Source organism: Rattus norvegicus, chromosome 20 (genome assembly GCF_036323735.1).
Source record: "Rattus norvegicus strain BN/NHsdMcwi chromosome 20, GRCr8, whole genome shotgun sequence".
Lineage (NCBI taxonomy): Eukaryota > Metazoa > Chordata > Mammalia > Rodentia > Muridae > Rattus > Rattus norvegicus.
The window spans coordinates 33,806,996-33,834,202 of record NC_086038.1 but is presented as its reverse complement, the minus strand read 5'-3'; the positions used below and the strand labels follow the sequence as shown (position 1 = coordinate 33,834,202).

Here is a 27,207-nt window from a genome sequence, read left to right as displayed (position 1 = left end):
TAAAAAACAAATAAGTACCTGAAGGGAGAAAAAATGATAAATTGTTATAGATACATTAGTCATGCCCATTGTTGACTGATGAAATTGCCACAATCTTGACTCTTTTCATATCATAATTATCAGTACAGATTACATTCCATTATAAATGCATCTGACATTGTAATGATCACTCAAAACAATTGTGAAGCCAGAAATTTTATACCCAGCAAAACTGACTTTCTCATAAAGAGGGCACAGGCAGACTATTATAAACGTAAATTCTTCTTTATAGAGGGTAGAAACCCTTCGGGTTTTTCTACCAGAGAATATGCTTCAAACAACCTGGTGTGTGTGTGTGTGTGTGTGTGTGTGTGTGTGTGTGTGTGTGTGTGTGTGTCTGTGTGTCTGTGTGTCTGTGTGTGTCTGTGTGTGTATGTGTCTGTGTGTGTATGTGTCTGTGTGTGTGTAATAAAATTTGTTTGAGTCATAGGATCCTAAACTGGGTCAACTGACAGCAACATAAGGAGTGAGTGCTCATAGAGGAGTGATTCTCCTCTAAAATTGATCTTGGTGAATCAATTTAATGTAAATATACTAAATGCACCAAGAGACTCACTTTTAATATGGTAAGGGTATTAAGACTTTTTAATATATTTCTGAAATTTAGTGAGATTTCTAAATTGAATATATGAGGTATTTTATCTAAAGTTGTACAGATGTGTGTGTGTTTGTGTGTGTGTGTGTGTGTGTGTGTGTCTGTGTGTTCATCTTTCAAAAAAACTAGAAGATACTGAGATCTGAGGATATAAGAATTCTCTAATATGCAGATCCTGGCTTGAATTTGCAGTTAACTAACCATCACTTATTGGAGCAATGACTGAAACTGGAAATGTACAAGATTGGTGTAGAACAACTCAACAAGCCAGGTGGCAAAGCAGCTAACAAAGATGAACTATAGTGTCCAAACACTCAGGGTGCTACTGGAACAGACCAGGGAACAGATTTTGAGTTTCCCTTAAGTCTAGACATGTAGCAAATAAAACTCATTAAGTCTTTTGAATTTGAATTTGAAATAATATTGAAAAGTAAAGCTAATTGATCACTTTCAAAGAAGGTCTGAGAAGCAAATTGTTATCTTGAAAACAGGTCAATAAGAGTAATGAACCAGTTTTTCTTTCTTTCCCATATCAACTGTGCCCCTGATAACCAAACAGGAGACAAACATTCTCTTGATGATCCCTATTCATTAGTGAAAGTGAACCAAGACAGTAGGAACTCACTCATTTTTATAACGCATGATACATAGCTACTGATGTCACCAGAAGAGAATCAGCCTCCAAGATGCCTCTTGATCACGGAATATATCACCTGCACTCTTGTCCCTGGATCAGCCTCTGATTTGTCAAATTTCACTAACAATGTGGAACCAGGAAAACACACATTGTTTCTCCTGAAATTCAAATGACTGTTGTCTAGACAAACTGTAAGGAAAAGAAGGAGACAAATAAGGAGCTAATGATTTAGATGAAGCTTAATTCAAGTTTTAGTTTGTTTTGTTTTGTTTTTTGTTTCTGTTCAGTGGTTGTTGTTGTTGTTGTCCTTGGTTTTTAGTGTGACAATGTTTAACAATCTGTCTGCTACAGTAGGGTTAGTTAGTTACTTAGTTAGTTAGTTAGTTAGTTAGTTAGTTAGTTAGTAAGCAATGGGAGAAAATGGCAGAATGAGAATTATTTGTAAAGAACAAAAAGAAATTATGATTGGGACAGGGCAACTAACATTTCCTGGGATTTATTTTGGATCTCTGTCAATCTGAGAATTTTTTATTAATTTTATGGATATAAATCAGGTTTATGTGTGCATGTGTAACTTGATGTATATAAATCACATATTTCAGATCTAAAGCTTAATTCAAATATGATGTGTTAATACTCTGTATGTTATAAATATATATCTTATAAACATATGTGTGTAGGGTTTTCAGTTGATATAAATTTTTATCTTCTGTAGGTGAATGCCAAAGAGAATAACAGCCAAAATTATATGCTAAGATTGTGTTTAGTTTTATAAAACATTCAGACTATCTCTCAAAGTAGCTGTATCATTTAGCAGCCCAATGTCTACGAACACAGGTTGATAGCAAGGCATTCAGTGTGGTCTGTGCTGTAGATTCAGGCCATTCTAATCAGTATGCATTGGTATCTTGGGTAGTTTTCATTTTTGTCTTTCTAATGATGTGGGAAGCATTTTTTATTTGCCTATTTGTCACTCCTCTTTCTTCTCTGTTGACATTGTCTAGGAAGGTCTTGGTTCCACTTGTGAAGTTGGGATGTTTTGTTTTGTTATTGTGCCATAAACTGATGACAAAGAACTATAAAGTAACATGAAGTTCACTGGAGGTTGCTAAGGGAAGAGAGATAAGAGATATTAAGAGATGAGTAATCGATACCAAAGTATACTTTAACGGAAAAATTGAATTTTCTGTCATTGACAGCACCATAGGGCAATGTGAGATATGAGTGAATTGAGTATCTCAGAGTGACTGTACATGTATGTACAGAATGATCAAAGGAAGAATTCGAAAGGTCCCCAACATCGGATGTAATATTCGGGGAGATGCTCATGACTCCTGTTTTATTATTATACATTGTATACTTGCATCCAAATATATTATTGATGGAAGCTTTGTCTCTTTTATATTAATGTTTCCTAATTACATTGCTCTGAATCTACAGTGTTGCATTGCTCTCGTGGAAATGGTTTTATTTAAGAAAATATTTTAGGCTTGTATGATTAGTATCGTGCTAAAATAGAATTCGTTTTACCTATGAACTGTCACAAATAGATAAAATAGCTACTTTACATGCAAATAGCCTTTTAAAACCAGAAACGATTATATGCTGATTCGCACCATAGTCTGCCTGAAGTGAGAAAAGGACTAATAAATGCTGTGTTGCAAAGCAATAATTAGATTCTCATTGTGGGATAAAGTACTCACAGGGTTTTCCTTCTTGGCCCCATAAATCTGACCATATCTTTTCATTCTAATGCAATTAAGTGATTTAGAGACATAACTTAACAATAAAATAAATGCCTGCGCCTCAGTGGCCAGCACATAAAACCTGAGATTTCACAGTGATGACGTGCCGATTCATTTGGGAAGTGGCACTCCCATTTGCTCTTAAATGTAACAGCTTGTAGCTAAGCTGCAAATTCAGCATCCCTTGGCTCTACACTGTTGTGCTACTTGTTCACCTTAAATATTGTTAATACCATTGCCACTGCTACAGAAGCAGTGTGGTATCGGTGTGCTGGACAAACCATATTAAAGTGTGGTTGCTAGCCAAGGTGTTTGCCAGGCTGGATAGGCTACCCAGGTCTACCAGTTCTGTGCATCTACAGCTGTGGTCTACATCACAATCCAAGGGGGAGATGGAGAGGTGTTGAGAGTAGTAATGAGCAGTAAAATACAGTTCATGGAAGTAAAATGTGTTCTATTGTAACAAGCAGCATCAGGACAATGAGAGATACAAGTGAATGGTACATCTCATATCAAAAGGGGGGTCTTGGAAGGCTCATCATTATATGGCTTGTTAAAACAGAAATTTGTAATCTTCCTCCTCACAGCTTCTGAGTTGATCTGAGTAGGACCTTGAAGCATTCCTGTCCTCCTAGTTCCCATTTAGGGCCAGTGCTGTCTTCCTTAGGATCACACATTGGCAGCCACTGGCTTGGTACCGTAAAACTCCCAGACTTCAATCACTGTATGTGTTTTTCCAAAACATGCTAAGAAAATACTTATGAGAATTTGCTCATTTACTAGGCCAAGGATTAAGAAAAGCATTTCTTCCCTAGGGCATTGAAATCAAGATTTTATGCTAACATCTGGGGAACAATATATCTATTAATAAAATATTAAACTGTTGGAGGTCTTATTTATGTTTGGGGAAATGCCAGTTTCACAAATAAATCAGATAACAGAAATCCTCTCAAGAGCTCTGAAGAGTTCATGACACAAGGTTCTATCATCATTAATGTGTCGTGTGTAGATTATTCTTGCAAAGGTTTTTGGTCATTTCCCCTCTAAGAGTCTGGCTTAGAGTAACTAAATTTAATGCCTAAGTGACAGTGTCCAGATCTTATTTCATTTTATAGTAGATGGGACTTCCAGCATTCGTACTGAGTCATTCACTGGTGCATGCACAGTTGTTTAATATGGAAACTACTGACCTCTGGGACAGTATTAGCAATGCGATGGGGGTTGATGTGAAGTTTCTGTTCTGTCAATCTTTAGGCATTGATTTTTTTTTTCTGTCTTCCTTCCTTTCTCTGCCCATGCCATCTCTCTGTCCCTTTCTCTCCTTGTCTTTCATTGGAGTTAGAAGTCAAACCCAGGGTCTTCCTCGTGTTTAATCACTTAAAGGGACTGAGGGTGATTGCTGTGTGAAGGAAAGCCTTCAGGATGGTGAGCAGTTCAGCAGAAAAAATGAATGTAATGTGTGCATTAGCCATACTGGTAGGTGTTGGCTTGGTCCAGAAACTGAATTTAAGATCCTCACACACACCGACATGATAACTTTCTCTATGGTCTTTAATAGAGTTGTTATTCTTTAAATTTGTGATATATTTAGCAGCTTTCTGTGGTAAAAACCAAAGATGAGACTGTGCCTGGTTACTGCCAGAGGTATTCAATGTTTGTCATTTGCTTTTGAAGGAGAAATGGAAGTTGTCCCTCAGTCCTTTCCTGTGCAGCATAAAACATGCAAATACTGCTCCGTGGGCTTTTTTTTTTTTTTCTGTGTTCCTGTGAATTACTGACCTCAGCTGTCCTGTTTACTTCAATTTTCCACATGTCTTATGCAGCCTGCAAGGCAGCTCTTAGGCACTCAATAAATATTTGCTGAGTAAATGAATTGACATTTTTAAAAGGTCAGAGTTGTAAAAGAGGCTCCTCTTTGAAAGTTTATAATTTAGAAAATATAAATTATGTTGAAATGGTGTGTGATCGTTTGAAAGAGCATTCCAGAAAAACAAAACAAAATTCTCAGTAGGTGTATGAGCGGCTGTGGAAGACAAGGAATTGTGTTTTCTTGGGTTTTTATGCACTTTTGTTTGTTACGGAAAGGTCTTCCTAAGTACTTGATAGTTTTGAAATCATTCTTCTAAGAAACCCATTGAACTAGAAGCTATTTTGATGTTCTGAGGATGGTTGCTTTTAATTCAGGGCATTGACTCATATCACTAGGACATAGTACCAGTCTATTAAATGTATATTCAGAGTTGTCATGAAATAAGATCAGAAGATCTTTTCATCTAAATGAGAAAATTTAAGGTGCTTTCAAACCAACTAACTTCATTCAGGGCTGGCAAAGTTCAGACACACTTTTCGCCTGTGCACTTTGACCCTGGGCGAGCACTTTGACCTTGCAAAGACAGTGAGGAAATGAGTGGTTGAAAGTCCTCTCACCAGGACTCAGAAAGTCTTGAAGAAATAGTTCTATTGGCAACGTACATGCCTGTAAGTATCTGTGGAGACTTTCATTCCACGGTCATTTTTATAATCAAAACAGTCAAAACCTAATTATGAATTAATGACAGATAAGCTGCTTAGTTCCTGTTGCAGTTCTTTTACTGGTCTGTCTTGTCTGGATTGTTAACAACTATTATAGACTTGAAGGTATAGCTCAATGGAACAGCTCTTGCCTAATATGCACAAGGCCTGTACTTGAACCCCAGCACTTGCAATAGACGGTAGAGGGTTACAGAAATCTCTCTATGGACCTAAAACCACAGATATGACTCCGAACTAAGTCAGCATCAGACTTGTTTTGGACACCAGGACTAAGATGGTTTTTACATTTTAGAAGAGTGAGACTACGTGGCCAAAAGATTTACCCTGTAAATCTAATATAAATAAAAATTAGTGTATTAATATAGTACACTATATTTTTTGGCTCTCCTTAATTTCGTGATTTCTTTCAACAATGAAAGTATATTCATTCTGTAATGGAAAAATTAAAATTTTAATTCGGTGTGGAGAAAAAAAAGGAACTTATCTAAGTTGTAAGCGACAAGATGCCTTTCTCTGTTTCTGGAATCAGGAATCGAGGTGGAGAGGGGAAACTTAATTAGCATAGATGGGCACAAATATAAGACAAAAATGTCGCCACTGCCGGATTTCCTTTGTAGTAGTTTCATCATTTGATAAATTAAAATATTCATCCATCGTCTGTATGCAATTATAAACTCGGTGCCCCAAAGTAATCAACGGGCATGGCATATGTGTATGATGAATGAAAGCAAACCCCAGGACTATTGTGATGAGCTACAACCAGACAGGTGGATCTCTGCTTAGGAAGGATGAAGAATGAGTAGCTTAATGCTGGGAATTTTAAGAAGTAATTGTAGCCAGAGAGATGATTCATCTGGCGAAGCACTGTGGGCGCAAGCATGAGGTCCTGAGCTATAGTTCTCGGAACCCAGGCGTGACAGCACACTCTGGCTCCAGGGCTGGCGAGGGAGCTTGCTGTCCAGTCAGCCTAGACAAACTGCTGAGCTCCAGGTTCAGCGAGAGACTCTGTCACCAAAAAGTAAGGCAGGTAGAAAGCAGCTAAAAAAGACGCCATCCTTGACCATTGACCCATATACACCACACACTCGTCTACCTCCATTCGCATGTGCACAAACATACCTTTACAGGCAAACACAAATCAAGCAAAATCTTTATGTGCATAGATATTTAGCTTAGAAAATCTCAGTTACTGCTGTTAACTACAGTGATTTGCTGTCTTTTATACCTACAGAATGAATAGTTCAGATTATGGCATGAGCTCAGAACCTGACCTGTTCTGAAGCTTATGCCCTTCAGGATGAAGGAAGGAGACACAAAAGAGACGATTGACTTATCCCTAGGCACTCATGCAGGCAACTATTCGCAGAAGAAATCTGCAACCCAGAGGAGAGCAAATAAATACACTACCGCACGAGAAGTCTTTATTGTAGTGAACTGATAGTTAATAGCAGAAAGAATGAGGAGGGTCATAGAAAACAGACAGAAAAGCTCAGCAGTTTTTGGACCATTTAGTGTGTGCACAAAGAGCCTAAAACTCTTCTATGATTCCTATGGGAACCACTATCATACAGCAAAGGAGGAGAATGGTAACTATTATCGCTGTTTAAAAGCTCTCGCACATTTAATCACAGCCATCATAGGATTTGGGGAAGTGATTCCCCATCCACATACTTAGAAACTGAGGCACCAAAGGGTTTAGCTGCACATCAAGGCTAATACAGGCCATTCAGGTAAGAAAACTTACCTCACCTGGTCCAGACTTAGGGTCTAAAGAGGACCGTCATGCTGAGTCACCAAGTCAGGATCACCACGTGTCTCATTAAATCAAGGGGAGCAGATAGACTAGCTTTTAAAACTGATGAAAATAAAAATGTGAGGTTCACTTAACTGGAAAAATTCACTGGCACGGAACGCCTCATAACTCCAAAGTGTCAGGGACTGCAGAGATGAGTTTCTTCGTTCTCTATCTCGTTTTATCAAATAAGTGTTGACAAGCCCAGACATATATCTATATTTCAAGTAGCTTGTGATGTCTACTGTAAAAGCATTGGCAAGTAGATCAGTTGGTGTTTTCATGCTAATGCATCAGGTAATAATCTCTACAGGGTGGATTCCACAAAAATCTATGAGAAGTTATCACTAGATAAAATATGAAGCTCTCTGTTGTTGTAGAAGGCGTGGCATTTTTTTTTTTCGAACGGGGGTATTTGCTTTTGATCCGAAATATACATTTTAAGTATGCCAGAAACTATTTGGCCTGCTTGAAAAATATGAAATGCGATTCCTTGTATACACTGTCTTTTCCCAAACCACGCTGGTGATTTGCCCATCTTTGAAACCTCGATTGAGATGGAATGAGTGACTTGACAGCCCATCTTTAGGAGCCGCATAATGACTTTGCTTCGAGTGCCAATGTTTATTGTCCTCTCTGTGGTGTATCATTTATTGCTCTGGAAAAGATTTGGGGGAGATGAAAGTCCAAGACAATGCAATGTAAAGTTCACACAGCAGCACTAAAACCTGGAGAGTTCTTTTGCCTTTTCTATGTAGGTTCTATATTGAATATGAATTTGAAGGACGGATAGCATACATCATATGGCTTCCTTCCAGGTCTCATTTTAAGAAAATGCTTCTTTAAAGAACCCTAATTGGGGCCGGTGAGATGACTCAGAGGGTAAAAGCCCTTGCCACACATCCTGAGAACCAGAGTTTAAGCTTCAGAACCCACATAAAGGAGAGCCCACCATGCATACCCATATACATTATCACATGAACACACACACACACACACACACACACTAAATGAAAGAACTGAATTATTTCTCGAGATTTTACTTCTATCAGATATCTTGCTATTTCCATCGATGTATGTTTGAATCGTGTAACCCAGGAAAGGCCCATAGCTCATTAGAACAGCAGCCTTCCTTTCTCCGTGGCCACTCTCAACCCTGATGAACCAGACTAGGAGGCCCTGAGGTAGAACGTGAAACCTCCAAGACACCTAAGATCTTCCTTTAGCCACTCATTGACTCCCTTATCTTGGTTAAAGGACTTTGACTTGTTTTATCTAATCTGTTCCTTTCTGACTGGTTATCACTCATATTTTCTACATGTTCCATAGCATAATGAACTGTGTGTGCCTTCCCCTCCACTGCTGTCCTCTCTCATGTCCTCCACATAAACCCAAAGATGTGTGCAAACAAGTACATATAGCCACCCCAGGTAATAATGCAGATGCCCATGCACTAAGTTCCATGTTATATATATATAACATAATGTATATATGTATGTATACATATATATACATACACACACACACACACACACACACATATATATATATATATATATATATACTTATATATATATACCCATTCAAAGACCCAACCCTCTTTCGTTTCCACAATAAAGTCTGTATCATGTCATTATTTCTTGTCCTATATTTGGGTTTGCATTATGTCTTAGGCTGTATGTAATCTTGCTTACATGATTGTGTTTAAATCATCATCAGGCTTACCTCCCTGCTTGTGAATTTCATGCAATGGAGGATCTTCTTTTGTTTTGAAACTATATCTCTTAATAGTCCTCACCACATCAGCAGTCAGGGATATGTGCTTACTGAATCTCAAAACCATGTCCTATACAACAAGAACCACAACAACAACCTCACAAGTCTTCTCCACTGTCCTCATTTGACAATAAAACAAGAGAAAAACAGCAAGCTGGCCCCTCTTGGTTCTGATTGAATGGGGACTAGCAAAATCTGAACTGCAGCCCAGAGTGTCTGATTCCCAGTTTGGCTTGTCTGTTACCAGGCAACCTTGACATGGGGCACTCAGGGCACCCACAGGACCCGCTCCAGGAGAAGGCAGGAGAGGGTTCTGCCCATGTGGAGCAGTGGAAGCCTGCCTGCCCTTGAACAGCAGCTAGAATTTGCACCGATACTTCACCTCTTTTTTACCTTTCCCCCACCCCGGCTCTAAATCCCCCCCACTTAAGTGCTAGGCAATGAAATCATCCTCTCAGGGAAAAAAAAATCAATATCAAATGCAATTTTATTCATTTATCAACATTTATTCATTTTGACTACAGGAACGTATAAAAGCAACTTCTTTCTTTTAAACTTCACTAGCTATTAAATATTTTATGAAAAAATAAATTTTCTAGATCAGGTTAAGGAAATAGCTCACTGGTACAGTATTTGCCTAGCATGCACAATGTCTCGAATTTGATCCCCAGTACTAAAGAAATCAGAACAGTGGGTAAAACCCGAAATGCCTGTTCAGTCAAGCATCTACATTTGCGTTTTTAAATTAAAATCTGGGATTTCTTATTTCACTTAAATGTTGTACTTTCATACACAATAAACATGAAGTCTAAGGGATTCTAAATGGATTCTCTTTGGCTGTGACCCATGGTTATGGACAGAATAGCATAGACATCATTTTTATGAAAAGTTGAAATCTATTAATACTTTAACTTTTAGGAAGATGAACAGTGCTCCCTTAACCTAATTGTTTTGGGGTGACAAGTTGAATTGTCACATAGAAAAACCACAGGGAGTGGAATCATAATACAGTTCAATAAATCCACTTGAGCCTTTAGTTTAAAAGAGTCTCCCAGCTTTAGGTTTTGATCAACTAAACGAAAGGCACAGAAGGAGGAACACATGGTGGGATACATGTGGTATCATCCCTATGGGTCAAAATAGTTACATGAGGGCTGGGGAGGTGACTCAGTAGATAAGCCATTTGCAGGACATGTATACCATGCAAGTGTAGCCTTGAGTTCAGCTCTCCAGAATCCACATAAAAGCTAGATGGTGTGGTGGCCTCCTTGTTATCTCAGAGCCCATGAAGCAAATACAGGGGATTCACAGACAACATGACAAACTAGACTATCTGAATTGGTAAGACTTAGCCACACGAATAAATTGAATCTTGAATTTCTGAGTTTGATCTCTGAAACCTACAAGGCATAGCAACACCATCCTCTGGCCACACACATTCACATGTGACAAACACACATGTGGAACATGCAGACACACATGTGGACATGCAGACACACATGTAAACATGCAGACACACATGTGAACATGCAGACACACATGTGAACATGTAGACACACATGTGAACATGCAGACACACATGCCCACAACATATACTGATCAAAAAGCAAAAGAATGGCATCAGAGATTGATATATCACACTGATATAATTGTAAGCAAACCAGCATTTAAGCTGAAGAGGTCTTTACCTTCATGGAGGTCAAAGACTTCTGATGACATTGAGTTTTAAGTTCTGCTGAATGGGCTCGCCTATGTATCTTGATTGTCATGTTTAAACCTTTCAAAATGTAACCACTAAAAAAACACTCTAGTGTCTTGATAGTGTATGTTGGTTTAGTGACAGAATCTCGCTCGTTTTATGTGCAAGTTAATCACCTCCCTTAATGATGTATCAGTTCACTTATTTTCTGCACGATATTTATCATAGATATGATGACACCTTTCTCTGATGGCGGTACGTAGTAAAAGTGAATGATAGCTAGACTCTATTTACCCTAATGGAGAATTAGTGTTTGCTCTTTTGACAGTTTCAGTGTGAGAATTTTAAGAAAGGCTTTGCTATCGAGTGTGCTCTTCAGACTGCAGCCTGTCAGGGTGAGAGCGCTCCCGGCCACAGCCTTCTGTTCTCATTCGTTTCTTCTTCCCGTTCTCTTTGCTCTGGGGTGTATATGACTCTTGTCCAGTTCTTCAGGGAGCTGTAAACTAGAAAAGACAAGGAATGCAATACATCTTGCTCACAGCCTTGTCTGCTCCTATCTGTAAGGCTAGAGTAAAGAGATTAATGTTTTACTTGATAGGGATTAACTTTTGAAGTTTTCTAAAACATTGAGCCAAAACTCAACAAGACTAGGGCGATGTTCCTTAAACATAAGGAAAGGATGCCATTTTGTGATGCTTGTTCTAAGATTCTTAGCTGTAGGCCATTAAAGTTCTTACTTAAAGATGTTTGCAGGTTACACGCATGAAAGGTTATTCGAGAAGCTATCATATCAATGCCCTTCTCTCAGCAAATTCTATTAGTTTTGACTTTTGCCACGAAGGTAGTCAGAATCTTTGTAACAGAACAAATTTGGAAAACTCTTCTTGGGTCATAAAATGTCTGCCTGTAGCCAACTGATGGGTAGTTATTAAAAACTGTTCTCTTAAAGTGGCCTTTAGAAAAGGTATGGGGGAGGGAATAGAAAGTCCTTGGCTAGAAGCAGGGTTACATTTTATGAGCTCTCATCGTGCCCTCTCAATTTAAATCTTCCCTGACAAGTTTAGCACCAACAAGCCTTGGAAACCAAGATTGATTCAGAATTGGATGGCGTGTTCTCAGAACCTGTTCTTAAAAATTGACATTAAGTTTCATTTTTTTATATATTTGCACACACCCATACATATGGTCAAGTACACTTCAGATCTCATCTTGTGACTTCTATGTAATAGTGTTTACCAATGATAAAGCAAAAGCAAAAGTCATCAGCCAACTGTCTTGATTATACTGGAGAAACCAAGCCAGAGAGTTGCCACCAAGTCTTACACGAGGGAGGGAGCAGGATCAACCCTGGACCCCAGGCACTTGCAACCAGTCCTCTTCCTGCCGTCATGCCGCGCCCCTTGAAGGGACACCAAAGTTTCTTCTACTGTGCTTTTAGAATAATTTGATGTTCAGCACATTATCCAAGATGGACCACTTAAAGCTTAATTGCCCTTTAGACTGATTTGTAGTGTGTCTCCTTCACTCTCCCAACAGTGTTAATTTTATAAGCCAATTTTATTACGTGTACATCATGGCAAGGAGAAAGATATTCTATAACTTTAGAGTCTGGATTCCTCTTTCAAGTACCTTTTCTTTGCATAACAAGAAGACTAGAGAGATGAATCAGCAGTTAAGAGCACGGGTTGTTCTTCCAGAAGACCAGGGTTTGCTTCCCAGCACCCACATGGCAACCCACAACTGTCTGTAATTCCCATTCCGGGTGATCTGACACCTTCTTCTAGCTTCCAGCAGCACTGCCCACATGTGATACACGTACAAAATACAAGCAAAACACCTATGCACGAGACAATAAATTTGAATTAAAATTTTCAAATAGGGGGTTGGGGATTTAGCTCAGTGGTAGAGCCCTTGCCTAGCATGCGCAAGGCCCTGGGTTCGGTCCCCAGCTCCAAAAAAAAGAAAAGGAAAAAAAAAAAATCAAATAGTAGCAAGTAACAATGAGAGTTGAACTTGCGAATTCCATATTACTTAAAGCATCAGTGGGGTAATTAATGTTTATCTACAAAACCGTTTTCTATTTTTTCCCCAATTACATCCAGGCTTAAGACTCCAGAATTCCTGAGATAATGACTTGATGACAATAACAAACGGGTGGAATGTGTTAAGCCACATTACAATCACTGCAGGATCCGTGGCATCTTATCACTGTGCCTCAGGCATTAAATCAACCTTTGATTTATCCACTCGCTCATTAAATGGGGCATTTTGAGAAGTCCCGCTCCTGTGTTGCTGGGGTGGGGTGTGTGTGTATTTGTGTGTGTGTGTGTGTGTGTGTGTGTGTGTGTGTGTGTGTGTGTGTGTGTTATGTTTTAGCCCATGCTCTTTTTATGCTGCTATCTTGTGGGATTGTCAAAATAACAAACAAGGAAGAAATAAGTCATTCTAACGGGGCAAGCAGTGGTTCTGAAAGCATAGAGGGTAATGTGGTAAATGCTGAGGGAGGATGGGCCACTTTGGGAGGGGATGTTTGCAAGAACTCTCTTAAAACGACTGTTTAAACAGATTCCCAAAATGAGAGCAAGCTGAGCTTGCAGGGAGCAGACACCATGAAGGTCATCATCCGAGCTGGCAAGTCACCACTTCCCTGTCTGCTTACCGAGAACAATGCTGTCACCACTTCTCTATCTGCTTACCGAGAACAATGCTGTCTTCCTCCAAACTGGTCATATGAATACTGTGCTGATATCAACAAACTTAAATGCAAAATGAGTCGTCTTGACTGACCATAAAACAAGGGGTAAAGGGAAATTGAAATCTCTCTGTTATTAGGATAAAAGTACAAGAAAACATTTAGCAATCCGAATCAGGCCTTGGCAAATACTCCACTGTGTGATATGGGCTGCCAGAGTCGGTTGGCATTTGTGGACCACCAAGATCAGGGAGTGAGAGTTGGCTTGAGCCTGGGAGAATGAATAGAATTGATGGGCTCAAAAGATGCAGTAAAATGAGAGAGCTGCCTAGATAAAGATGCTAACAGTATCACACCCTGAGCCAATTTGAGACTATGAAGTTTCACAGGAGACAGCCAGAGCAGCCTTTGAGTGAACAAAGGTGAGAGTCCTGATTCACTCTCGGGCATTGTTCAAAAGATTAGTAAAGCAGCCAAAATCATGATTTTTTTAAACAAAAATGTTAAAAATTACACAGTCTAACGGATATGAGAAAATCTGATGGCTGAGGGAGGAAAACTTCTTTTCAATCGTCCATTTTGTTTTAGCTGGTGTTGAGAACATGGGCTACACTCATCTTCAAGGGAGCTGTGCACAGGACACTTCAGAATTAACCCCGGTTCACCTTCTGGTGACTGAAGGTTAATAAATCAGGTACCAAGTCCAAGGGACTCACTAAACATTATCAGTGATGGAATTAGAGTTTATCTGGGATATTCAATTATTGACTCAGTGTGGGACAGATTAAGTTTCAGAAAATGGCGAGATACCCACATTGTGATGCATTCTCATGAGTCAAGGAATAGGAAAGGCAGAACTGGGAACGCGTCTCTTCAGCTCATAACTGAGCCATGGAGATGGAGAAGCATAATTTTAACCAAAGCAGAGTTATCTAAAGAAACCGCCCAAACAGTATGGTACCTCCTTGAGGATATATGCTATGACAATCCTCAAAACTACACCTAACCCGTAGAGTGAGCTCGGTTTAATCTAAAGCTTGTAAATATAGTAACTTGTTGATGTTTTCCCACAGCTTTCCAAAAGCAAATGCTGCTGTTATCTGCATTTTCTAGGCAAGAAATCTTGTGCTCAGAGAGATTAAGCAGTGGGGCCAGGATGAATGAACTTGAAGGGGTACAGCAGAGATTGAAACACAAGCATTGTGCCTTCAAAGCCTGCGCCTTCAGCTCGCACACCATATGCTTATATCCAAGATGGGGTTTTAATTGCATAGTTTGACTTCTGTCTTATGTAACTGTCTTGAAAAGGAGTTAATTAACAGTTTTAAAAAGTTGGGTGAAGACCAGAAAGTCCACAGATGGCCGGGCAGTGGTAGCATAAATCCTTACCATAGGAGACAGCTTGGAATTTTTAGGATAAAACAAAGAACGGGGAGGGAGAATGAATCCATGGGTCTGTTTTATTATTGTTCCTGTCTTCTTCCCATGCACTGTTATTTCAAGAAATTCTCTCTTTTGATGACAGTTGATAACTTATGGCAGAAATGGCCTCTTCTTTTTCTTTCAGTATACTACAAATATATGTGCCTTTATTTGTATACAATGTGTCAGTTGATTGCCAGAGTTTTCATTTGAAACTCCTTTCTTTCTAAATTTCATTATTCAATGAGACTTAGATTGGAAAAGACTAGAGTTATATGGTGGTCTTCAGGTTAGCATTACTGGATCACTGTCCTTTGTGGAGCCCAAGTCTTTAGGACTCTCTTTAGGGAGGCTCAGGTAATGAAATAGAAATCATGAGGAGCCATTCTATCTGGAAAAAGAACAGAGAGGACTTCCTTGACAAGCCCTGCGGTCAATGCTCCCCCATTGGTAGAGGAAGGACCTTAGTGCCTTAGTGCTGTCCTCCGATTTATTTGTCCAAGCTTGTCCATGTTTGAGGAGAAAGTAGAAGGGAAGAGTACACCAGACTAAGCCATACACTTTGAAGGTGAGGGGACAACGTACCAGTCTGCTGTTATTGCTTCTACAGGGAAGATAGGTGTCTGCCCCTCCTCGAGTAACCTTGCCAGTACTTTGAGTTGATTGGAAGTCAAACTATGTCTGAACACATGCCATCTGATCACTCTTCCTAAAAGCACAGTTCAGCACAATGGAATTTTATTCCAAATATTTCATTGTTTTAATTTAACTAAGCACATTTATGATTATTCGTGATTTTGACATAGACTGCGTACACCACCCTATCTGCCCATTTGGACAGACAAGCCATTTTATCCTGCAGGTTCCTCATGCATCTACCTGTGTTAGACTGATCCCTCCGGAGAAGAGTATGCCCACTCTTGACACCTCTCTCCAGTCTTTCCTTAGCCCCAGGCCAGTGTTGAAGCCATTCAGCTAAAGACCATCTCCACAATAGAATGTTACTGACTCTCATTGTCTGTGGTCTATGTGAACCTTCCTACCACACCCTGGACAGAATCTGTACCCAGCCTAACTTTTACCTATTTCCTTGAATATCGTAGAAAATCAAAACTACAAGGGCTTGATACTCTTACTCTATACATTATCTCTTTCTAAACCTTTTGTTCTTTATGCCCCACTAAGTAAATGTGCCTAGGATAAACCTCGTACTTTTCTAGCTAAGAAATGTGGTCAAAAAACAGTGAGTTCATCTCCTGGAATGCACGTAGAATTATCAGAATTTATCTATGATGCTTTCAAATGCCTGCGACAGCAGACTCGGATCAGAAATTAAGATCAAGGAAGTTAAGACCCACGTGTCTGAATTTTGCTACTTCACTCCCTCATCGTACTAAGGAATAGCCAGAGTGTCACTTACGAACCCCACAGTGCAATGGCCCGTGGACCAGCTCATGATCTATTACTCGTTTCAGACAGAGTTGCAAAGTAAAGTACTAAATATGGATAATAGTGGAGCACATTAATGTTTTACTTGCAATAGTAGCTTACCGAATTGTTTAACTTTTCAGATATTTCGAAAGAAAGCAGTGGAACTTGGGGTAAAATTGCTACCTGCATTTCATAGTCCCTCTGGAATACCTTGGGCATTGCTGAATATGAAAAGGTAAAAAAGTCTTCATTTTCAACAACATACTTTAAGGTGCAATATCCGAGACTGTAGCCTCATGAGATGGTTAATTACATGTATGATGCCGACAGTGGACCTCAATTGAGTGTCTGAGAAATGTGTTGGAAGCTCTTAGACCTTCAGTGTTCTATGGCCTCAGATGGGCTGCTGCCAGGAGCTAACGTGGTCCTAACAGAATCGTGCAAAGCAGATTTGAGCTTAAGTTTTCTCTGTTTTAGAGTGCTCTTGTATTACTGGTCCTGCCCCACTCCCTAAATACCAAGAGCATATCACCTTTTTAGTTATTAGGAAAGCATTTTGTTTAAGCAGATCTCTACGGTTGCTTACTCCAATAGTTGTTTAAACCATTGGAGGCACAGATGTTGCAGAGCAATGACACTTAGACTTAAATTTAATAATAATAATAATAATAATAATAATAATAATAATAATAATAATAATTCTGGTATATCTGAATATCTGAGGTTGGAGACTTCCAGGTCCACAGTTGGAAAGAACAAATGAGCCTGGTCCATTGACAGATCAACCAGCCCCTTGGCATAGAGACATCTGACAAGCTAAGACCTTAAGGACAGTGTGTCAACTGATCAAAACAAACAAACAAACAGACCAGCCAAATACTGTGTAGTGCTCCCCAAGGGAGGGAGTTGAGTTTTCATTGTAGTCTTAGTGTTCCATCAATTACATAATTTTGTTTTAAGCTTCCCTTCTTAACATTTCTGTACCCATCAATTGCTGATAGCATATGGGCCCCTTTGGCTAAGATATATGATGGCGATCATCACTGTCATGATCAACATGAAATGTGACAGGTTCTTTACAACTGTCAGACGCATAGTCCTCAGAAGAGTTCCATGTAGTCACCTCTATCGATCCTCTACTTTGTTCCTGGGGAACTAGAGTCTCAGAAAGATTAGGAGTATCTCAGGCCAGACAGTGAGTACATGGGAGTGCTAGCGTTGTGTACCAGGATGTTTATGTGCATAGTGATACAAATCCACAGAAATGCTTTACCTACCTTAGAAACACTACAGGAAGCCACAGAGGGGGCCGACAAAACTAGAACACATAACTGCTTACGTTAGTGACATTGTATCCCCAAGTTAGTCATGAAAAATCACGGAAAGTAATCATCGTTTGTTTTCTTTTTTCCTATAGTAAAAACAAAACCTTCAAGATTCCGCTTTGTTTTCATTTATAAATTACCTATATAAACCTTGAAATTATGTTTAACTTACTGATGAGTGAATCTGTGTGCCTCTCTATGAGGCAAGTTGGGCATGTTGAGGCAGAAAGAGAGGGGAGTCACACTATAAAGCTGTATTAAATTGAGCTTGTTTCCCTACCAAATAAGTGCGATATCTCAGGATTTGTTTGCCCCATCAGGGCTCCTAAGGTCATATCTGTGAGCTTGCATTATCTGTCCATGTTCTGTAGGATCTCCACACAGGTCTGCCTCTGAGGTTGGCCTGCGAAAGCTTTTTTTTTTTTTTTTTTGGATGCTCATTGTATTTGGCTCAGGAAGATGGCCTCTCTTACCTCCCATATCCTCTGACTTGGTATTTGTAGGCAACGTTCTGACCAAGATACTATTTCCTTAGCTTCAATAAGATCTGGTCAGAAAAACACTCTACAGTCAGCTCACATCCTCTCCCTCCCCCTCCCCCTGCCCACTGAGGAAGCTGATAGAAGCAGAGCAGTATGCTAACTGCTTACCAAGAGACTTGCTTCTGCATTTTCTCCAGCCTCTTCAAGGTTTTGTTTGGAGCAATCTCTAGAAATTCTGCAGGCTTGTTTATGAACCGGAAGGCAAACTAGTTCAGTTGTCTCCCGTGACCCTTCCCAGGTTAACAAACTAAAATTTCAATCAACCTAGACCTTTTCTGATAAAGTGGACACTCCTTAGAAAACCAAATGGTACTTAGTTTCCAAAACTTGCCATGCGAGTACACTTTGGAACTGAAGGTTTGGATAAAGGTCCTAGAGTAGACAATAGCTCTAACTTTTACTCCAAGATTCACTGGAACCAATGCTGAGGCTTTCTGTAATTACACAAAATCTCCCTAAAACCACGGGGGAAAGGATGGGCCTGTTTCTTTGCATATGTTGAACCAGATAGTATCATATTTAATAGGTTGTGATGTTTCTTGAAATAATTGTAAATACTGTTGACTTTACTTTGTTTCATATTTTTGATTCTAATAGCGAAGTGGATGTTCTTAATGAAATCTTTTGTGTACTACAAAAATATTTTTCAGTACACAGAGGAAAAGAAACTATTTCAATCATGAATTTTCGTGCGTGTGTGTGTGTGTGTGTGTGTGTGTGTGTGTGTGTGTGTGTGTGTGCTGGTCAAGAATTCTTTAACTGGGGCATTCAGATTTTTTATAAAGCCATCCTTATTTTGAGTAATATTTTGGATTAGTACATTGCTTTGTAGATTATAAAAGAACTGGATATAGTTTTTTTAAAAAATGATTGTATTTACTTATATATTTCCAATGTTTTCTTTTGTAGTAAGGGAAATTCTGTAATCACTTGGCAACTGATAGGAACATCGTTTTTGTTGGTTTTTGGTTTTTTTGTTTTCTGGGTTTTTTTTTTTTTTTGAATTTTTGCCAACTTAGATGAGCCTTGTTGCTATTTTCATATTAAATGTTTTATCCACTCTAATTCCTGTTTACCAAACAGCAGTGACATACCCCAAACTCACAAAGTAAGCTTTGGCAGAATTATAGTGGGATTCTTGGTATTCATCTAGCTGGTTAAGCCCATTAATTGAAACCAGCCTCTTTCCACCTGAAAAGCTTGAGTTATCATCTTAAAACCTTTCCCAAGGGAGGAGAGTAGCACTTGAATATGCCTCCAGCATGCTCGCACAGCATGGTTGCTGCTATTTCACCAGGGTGCTATTTCCTTTGAGTCTGTATTTTCACAGTGGGACCCAGAGAAAGGGCACAGCTGGCACAGAGCTTTTCTGACATTGCAGGCTGTAGCTAGAGAAGCAAGGAATTGGGTCCAGAAAGATACTATTTTCTCAATTATCTTCTCCAAACAAGAGAATGTTCCGTAGCCTTTGTGCCCAAGGTATGCCGATGGGGGGATGGCCAGTGGCAGGGAGGTTGAGGAGACTTTGTAGAATAGAATGGGCAGTTACTGCTGACTGGCTTCGAAACTCAACAGGAACTCTGTTAATGGAGACAGTGATTGGTAGCCATGTTGTTATCACAGAGCACTTCCTTCTCAATTTTGAAAATAGGAATACTTTTCTTTACCAACATCCACAAAAAAAAAAAAAAGAAAGAAAATGTAAACTTATTGCTCTGACATGTGCACGTCTCTAATATCCAAGCTATCACCTAAAGATAAGTGTTTCTCTGCTTCTCCTTTGCCAAAAAAAAAAAAAAAATAAGCATTCTTTGATTCTTTGTGTCTCTGCTGTGATGTTGTTCTACATCTTGGGAAGGTTTTCTACTTCTGTTCACTTGATTTTACTGAAGAGGTTGATAGGCTGGCCCATTCCCTCAGGATCCACGGCCTGATTGTTAAAGCAGAATATATATTTTGCATGTGGTGTTTGTAAGCTCACATTTGTAATTTACAAAAATAGGATAGTTTTGCCAAGCAGAGATAACTGCTTACTGGGTTGAATTTAAAACAAGCAGCATTTTGAATTGGGAAGGTTTATATATTTGGAGCCAAAATACCAATCAGCCAAATTGGATTTCGTTATTTATGTAACCTGAAAAATATGAAGAGAATCTAATTTATTTATATGCTATCTTGGGAATTCTGCCCCTGTAGGAGGGAGAAGGGCTGGGTGCTTTGCTTGTACCTGTAACAAATTCTTAATTCAAGAGCTGCATTTTAAGCTGTGAGTTGGTTGGAATTGTGGTTTTTAGATCTAGTTGTCACTAGATAGCTTAAGTGTTACAAGGGTTGACCAGACTAACGTGCCTTCCTCCCTGGTACCCTTGTGGAAAAAAAAAAAAAAAAAGGCTATACAACTTACCCAGGGTCCCTGCCAAACGAAACCAATGCTATCCTAGCAGATTAGATTTTTCCTATAACCCAGTTTCTCTAATGACAAAATGTCAAGGTTTGATATCTGATCTCGTGACTACTATTAGCAAGGGGCCCTGTGTGTTTATTTTTCTCCAACTCACCTGGAGAAAAACTCACCCCTGTAGGTCCCAAAATCAAGCATTTTACATTTCTTTATTTCTAGGCATAATTCAAGCTTAGGTGTAGAAAAGACTTACATTAGATTTTTTTTTTTTTTTAGTTTTCTAAAGGGTGCTCTTAATTTAAAATAATGTAGTTAATGTGCCCCACTATTCATTTCCATGAGCACACACACAGTCGGGTCATGCTTAATAATTATTCTGCCTCTCTTGATAAATGAGTTAGTTTTAGCCGTATTGTGTTATCACCTTTCTCTTTGTGGATTTTCTGAACCAACACTTGCGGGTAGGGATATACTGCAGGGTAGGGGGACTCTCGCCATCAGGGGATGTGCTGGGACCTGACTGTTCTCTGCTCCGAGTCTCATTAGTCAGCAAGGCGATGGAGGATGCACGGCTCCCTCCCCTGTTCTCCCCCTGCTTGGAAAAGCTTTCCCTGCCCACTATTTTAATTATCTGACAAAGCACTGCTGTATTATGAGTTGCTTTGTGGTTTATATGCTTATAATTAAATTATAAATTTCATTGCCTGAAACAGGGTTTTAATTAGAAATAATACATGGCCTAATGTTTTCTGACAAAGAAAGATTATCCTATGTGAGGACCGATAACCCCCTTTCTGAGCTGCTAATACCTGAGCAGTATAAAATAGCTTATATATCATATTTGGAGTTTTGAGTGGACAGACTGGAAAACTGCTTAGTGGCCTAAAGAATTTTAATTTTTTAAATGTCTCACTGTGATTTCACTTGGCAGTTGGTGTGTATATTTCAACATTATTATACTCGAATAGCGTGTTTTAAAGTTTCTGCTTTCAGACTCCAGAGAAATGCATTAAGACGAGGCAGAACGCAGTTTCATACTTCGACTGCCATAGGGGTAGGATTAAGAATATCACTAAACATTTTCCGAGCGAAAGAGAGCAAAGCTGATTGAATGACTTCCTAGTATCTTAGCAGACAACACACTGCTTCGTTATCCTGTGGTGTCTTACACCAGCGATCTAAGCATGCACAGAGACTCAGAGTTCTGTCTGATAGTTCATGATTTAGTCATGTCTGAACTCAAAGACAAGTTCTACCAACTCCAGAAGCATGAGTTTTTCTAAGTATTCTAAGCTGACCTCCTTTTTTGAGTTTATTTTCCCCCCATTGGCTCTTTTGTTATACCAGGTTTCTATCTAATTCACCTAGCTGTTGATACTCTCTAGGAAATACTAATGAATCTTCCTTGAAGATCTTAAAAGTGATGCGCTTAGTACAACTCCTGCCACCAAGGTGTGGTCTTACACATCTTACAACTGCCAGTGCAGGACAAGAGGGGAAGGAAATCAGTAAGCTAGTGGTCGGGGAAATGGCTAGTTTTCTCCTATCCTTGTCACAGAACTCAGATATATCAAAGGGTTTCCATGGGAAGGAAGGGAAGGAGTGTGATGGGCAGGAAGGCTGCGTGTTGAGCTGGACATCTCTGAGGCCATTTTTCTTTCTCTTAGCAGGACTTTGCTGGGATTATATGTAGCCTCAGCTCCTGATCCATCCCGTAGTCATGTCGAGTACTCTGTTCCCATGCAACTCAGACATTTGAGAAGTAGGGTCAACAAATCCTTGATCACAGCTTTAATATCATTGAAAAGCACCACATAGTTTACTCTGGTGAATGAATGAATGAATGAATAAATAAATAACTGCCTCTGATTGCCAAGCCCTCTTTCCTGGAATAGTTTGCTATAGTAGTTAGTATATCAACCACTTAAAGGGATTCTTCTCCGCTGGTATTTGAGACGGGGTTTCATGTATGATGTTGGCCTCAGACTGCTCACCTGCCCAAAGGTGAACTTGAGCTTCTGATGCTCCTGGCCCCGTACAGCTCAGCAGCCACACGCCTGGGTTGTTAAGTTGGGATCTTACTTAGGGCTCTGTGCACACCATGCAAACACTCTCCCAGCTAAAGATTTTCCTTTCATTTAGAAATCACAACTCTAAGCAGAGAATTGCTTTACCAAGCACATTTTTGTAAAATACAAGTAAACTCTCAAATAAGGAAAAAAAAATAGGATGGCGACCTCTTTCTAGCTGTTCCTTTGCAATGGTGAAAACTAGTCTTTATTGACATTGTCCCTATGCCTTTAAAACTTGGGCCATTTTCTTCACTGTCTTCAGTTTGTCTTCTCATAACTAAATCTAAAATAATGCCAGTAATGAACTCAAAAGGTTTTTTTGTGTAAATTGAACCAATGCATGAGAAAAATATTGCAGAGGAACAGGAAAGCAACACACGTTGAATTCATTGCTAGCGAATGGCCTTGCTCTCAGTACTGAGGATAACGCTATACATAAAAGTGGTGCATTTCAAGAAATACTGAATTGGCATATTAATTATTTCAAGCTGAAAACTTACTAAAGAACAATTGCCTGCAGAAAGGCCAGTTATTCTGCCTTCTCCTTCATGTAGCAACCTGTAATAATTCATTGGGGAGAAGTAACCCTCATACACAAAGCAGAAAAAAAAACAATAGCGTTATTCAGCAGAGGATGGAATTTGGTTCTGGAATGTACCTAAACTCATGATATTAACCCATAGCCCAACTAGTATTTCCTCTCCTCCTGACATCTCAGTCCCTGGAATAGACTCCCCTAGTCCAGAGATCCATATGTCCCCACCACTCCTTTACATGTCAACTGTTCTCTCTGAGAAGTGTGGGGCTTGGGGATTTAGCTCAGTGGTAGAGCGCTTGCCTTGCAAGCGCAAGGCCCTGGGTTCGGTCCTCAGCTCGGGGGAAAAAAAAAAATCATTTACCTTTGGGCTGGAGAGATGGCTCAGCGGTTAAGAGCACTGACTGCTCTTTCAGAAGTCCTGAGTTCAAATCCCAGCAACCACATGGTGGCTCACACTCATCTGTGATGAGATCTGATGCCCTCTTCTGGTGTGTCTGAGGACAGCTTCAGTGTACTCACATACATAAAATAAATAAATCTTAAAAAAAAAATGGGGTTGGAGATTTAGCTCAGTAGTAGAGCGCTTGCCTAGCAAGTGCAAGGTTCGGTCCTCAGCTCTGCAAATAAATAAATAAATAAATAAATAAATAAATATAAATAAATATAAATAAATATAAATAAATATAAATATAAATAAATATAAATAAATATAAATAAAAAGAGAAGTGTGAAACATCTGGTTTTATCCATTGGACCAGATTACACCAGTGATCTCAGCATAGACATAGACTCCGGGCTTCTTCTGACAGTTGATACTCTATGTATGTCTTAGGGATACTTTAGGAACACAGAGAGAACTTCTATCAACTCCAAAAGAGTGAACAATTAATTGTTACTAACTAATTCAAACTTGAATGGTTTTTTCCTCTGTATCACCCTTGTATTAATGGAATTTCCACATTTAGCCAAAAGCCCACATAAGAATAAAAGTGGATTTGAAATATAAATAAAAAACATCCAATAAATAAATAAATAAAATAAAATAAAAGTAGAGGCCAGAAAGACTCTCTAATTTCTCTCTGGTAAAGTAGTGAACAGCCAGAGTTAACTTGGTGGTGATGACCCTTTATGGTGGTCTTCAGGCTTGAAGCACCCAGTTACCCTTTACGAAGCAAGCTCTCCTGCCCTTATTAGAGAAGAGCTGGGGTTTTGTGTGGACCTGACAGAAAATACGGAGTATCTCTGTGTGGTCCATGGGGTATTATACACCGCTCCATGCTCAGGATGTTAATACTTTTGTCATTTTAGGTATAGTATATTAGATCCTGGCTGAATTTATTACCTAAATTCTTATTTATTTCTAATTGTCTCTATTAATGAGCATTGCAAATTTAAAGTGAGTTTCAGGCAATAAGTGTTATGTTCTTTTCCCAAGTCCAGCATACTACCTCTTGCCTAATTATTGTGGTACAAATGTAATCACTGAAAAGGTGTGTTTTCCAGCCATAAACACTCACGTAGACCTATTTCCGAGTTATTAGGTTATTCTAATTCCGTTATCTATCATGGTCACCTTATGCCTGTGATTCTCAGCTTCTCCAGCGGTTTGGAATGTTTTTATGTCCCCTTCGGCATCCGCTGCCCCATCTGTTTAAGTCTCTTTGGAGTAGGGTCCCTGTGCTTAGGGCAGGCATCCTAAGACTCTGCTAAGGGTGAGGACAGTTTTGTCTCCTCTCTCAGTTGCCTTTGAAGTTTTTTCTCTATTCGTTCATAGTCAGTTCAATTGTTGAAATGCAAAAATACCAGAAAAGGATTGCCTAAAAAGCCAACTTTAGTAGAACTAAACTTTTCAAATTTCACAGTGTGTGTGTGTGGCTTGGAGAGCTTGTTCAAGCACTGTATCCAATATGGCCGGCTTGTGGTCCGGTGTTTTTAGTGAGATTCTGTAACCTGCTATTCTAACCAGGTTCAGACCAATTCAGAAGCTGCTGTAGGTGACCCAAAACCAGACTCTGAAAACAACCTTTATGGTGAGAAATGTCTTAGCTCAGCAGCAGTTACAAAAAAAGGTCGCAGGGCTGCCCACCACCCAGCCATTCCTGCTGTTTGCAGTGCATTAAAATGTTGCCATTAGACTGTATGAAAATTGTCTATTTACCTCTAAGCAGTTTATCGCTTTTTTTTTTAAAAAGAGTAGTTAATTCCAAATATTGACTTTTCCAGAAGATTTTATTTGTCCTGTACTTCTTCCATACCCTACTCTTTTTTTTTTAGTTCTGTTTGAAGACAAAACAAATTTTGACCCATCCTAGCAGAGAGAGAAAAGTGAAAGTTATTTTTTAATTAAATTTAATTAAGAACTTTGCGGTAACTGTTGAAAGGCAAAGCCACTTCCAGGAAAACATAGTTGGGCCTTCAGGCAACAGTACTTTATTACATATGGTAAGGAACGTGGGGGGAAGCGCCCATCACAGGCAAGGCCCTTCCTCCCTCCAGATGAGAAGGAGGGAGCCGAGATCTCCTTGAGGTTCCTTGATCCTTTGGCTGATCTTTGGATCGTTACGCCTCTGCCAGGCATTCACAACCAAACCAAAAACATTTACTTATTACACGTGGACACCAAGGAGAGCAACTCCTGATTTCCTTGTACTTCGTGTGTCGCCTTCCTTGATGGAAAAAACACACAGTCGACCCCAGGATGCCTTTCGATGTTCCTAGTCACGGAGTTTGTAGGGGTAGGAATCTGAAGGTCTTCAGGATGCCTCAACTATTCCCTTTCTCCCCACCTCTGTCGTTAATTGAAGGCCGCAAATCCCTGGCAAATGGATTTTAAAGTGTCTTGTAACCTCCAGAGGAAACAGCACACCCCATCTCCCTCTGAGGGCAGGCGTGGAGGTCCACATTTCTCTGCATCTCAGACTGAACCCATGTCCTCTCAGATACCTGCAGTTCTTCTAGGACCACGGGGACAGAAAACTGACATGGGGAAGCAGATGCTTTATGGGCTGTACATTCCACCGAGAGTTAGGTGGTTTAAATATTTTATGTTCTTCCAAACATCCTGTAGTTTAAGGATAACTATGAGTACTTACGTGTGACAATGTATCAGAGGTGGTGTGTAGGCAGTTTAAAGACAGTTCATCTCAAATTTACTTAAACCCCTTTAAAAAATACCTGTGTATTAATCAAAGGGCTGAAAGTCAACTGAAGAAGCCTTCTTTAACGTTCAGTTCTAAGCATACAGAACATTGATTTAAAACACAGGAGAGTAGAATGACCACTTCCTTTACTATAGAATTAATTATGCATATATGTCTAATGATATTTATGTTTTATCATTAAGTACACATTATATATGAATATTTATATAGTAAATATTATAGATATATCACCAGGAACTACTATCTACCGACAGTCATGTAAGCTTGAGTACCAGGAACACAAGATTATTCAAATGTACATATCTAGTGTTTACCATTTTCAGCTTGGTTCACTAAGTTCACATGCTCATACACTTCTAGCAAGTCAGCCTTGGCACTCTTCAATTTATTCTCTGTGTAGAACTTAGATTACAGACAAGTCACAACACATAAATTCATACAGTGCCTCTGCAGACCAGCAATGGAATCAGCTTTTCAAAGGAATTGACTTCCCCAGGTTTTTAACGAGCCAGCAGTCAATTTCCCTGCGATTGATCTCGAGACTGGGTTGTTCGTGTGGAGCAAACCTTTCAAATAGCCAATTAATAAAGTGTAAAAGTTTATGAAGTAGTCTGAAAAGATATTTGAAAATTACAGCAGGCCTATAGGTACTTTATCAGCCCCTGTGATTGTTAATCATTGTAAATATCCAACTGAATTCGCTGAGTCCTTTTGAGTGGGAGTTTGAAAGGGTGATATAAAACACTCAGACTTGTGCCAATAATTTTTAAAGGCCGCCCTGTCTCACTGGTACATTAACCGCACAGCG

The 27,207-nt window shown here is 39.4% G+C and overlaps 1 protein-coding gene across 2 annotated transcripts in view; it reads left to right on the top strand.

The window, feature by feature from the left end:
* Positions 1 to 27,207, top strand: part of Man1a1 (mannosidase, alpha, class 1A, member 1) — a 183,427-nt gene that overhangs the window by 94,382 nt on the left and 61,838 nt on the right. For both annotated transcript variants that reach the window (XM_006256497.3, NM_001033656.1), the window contains exon 6: positions 16,501 to 16,595. In XM_006256497.3, coding sequence (XP_006256559.1) covers positions 16,501 to 16,595 — 95 coding nt within the window. The remainder of the gene's footprint in view (positions 1 to 16,500; positions 16,596 to 27,207) is intronic.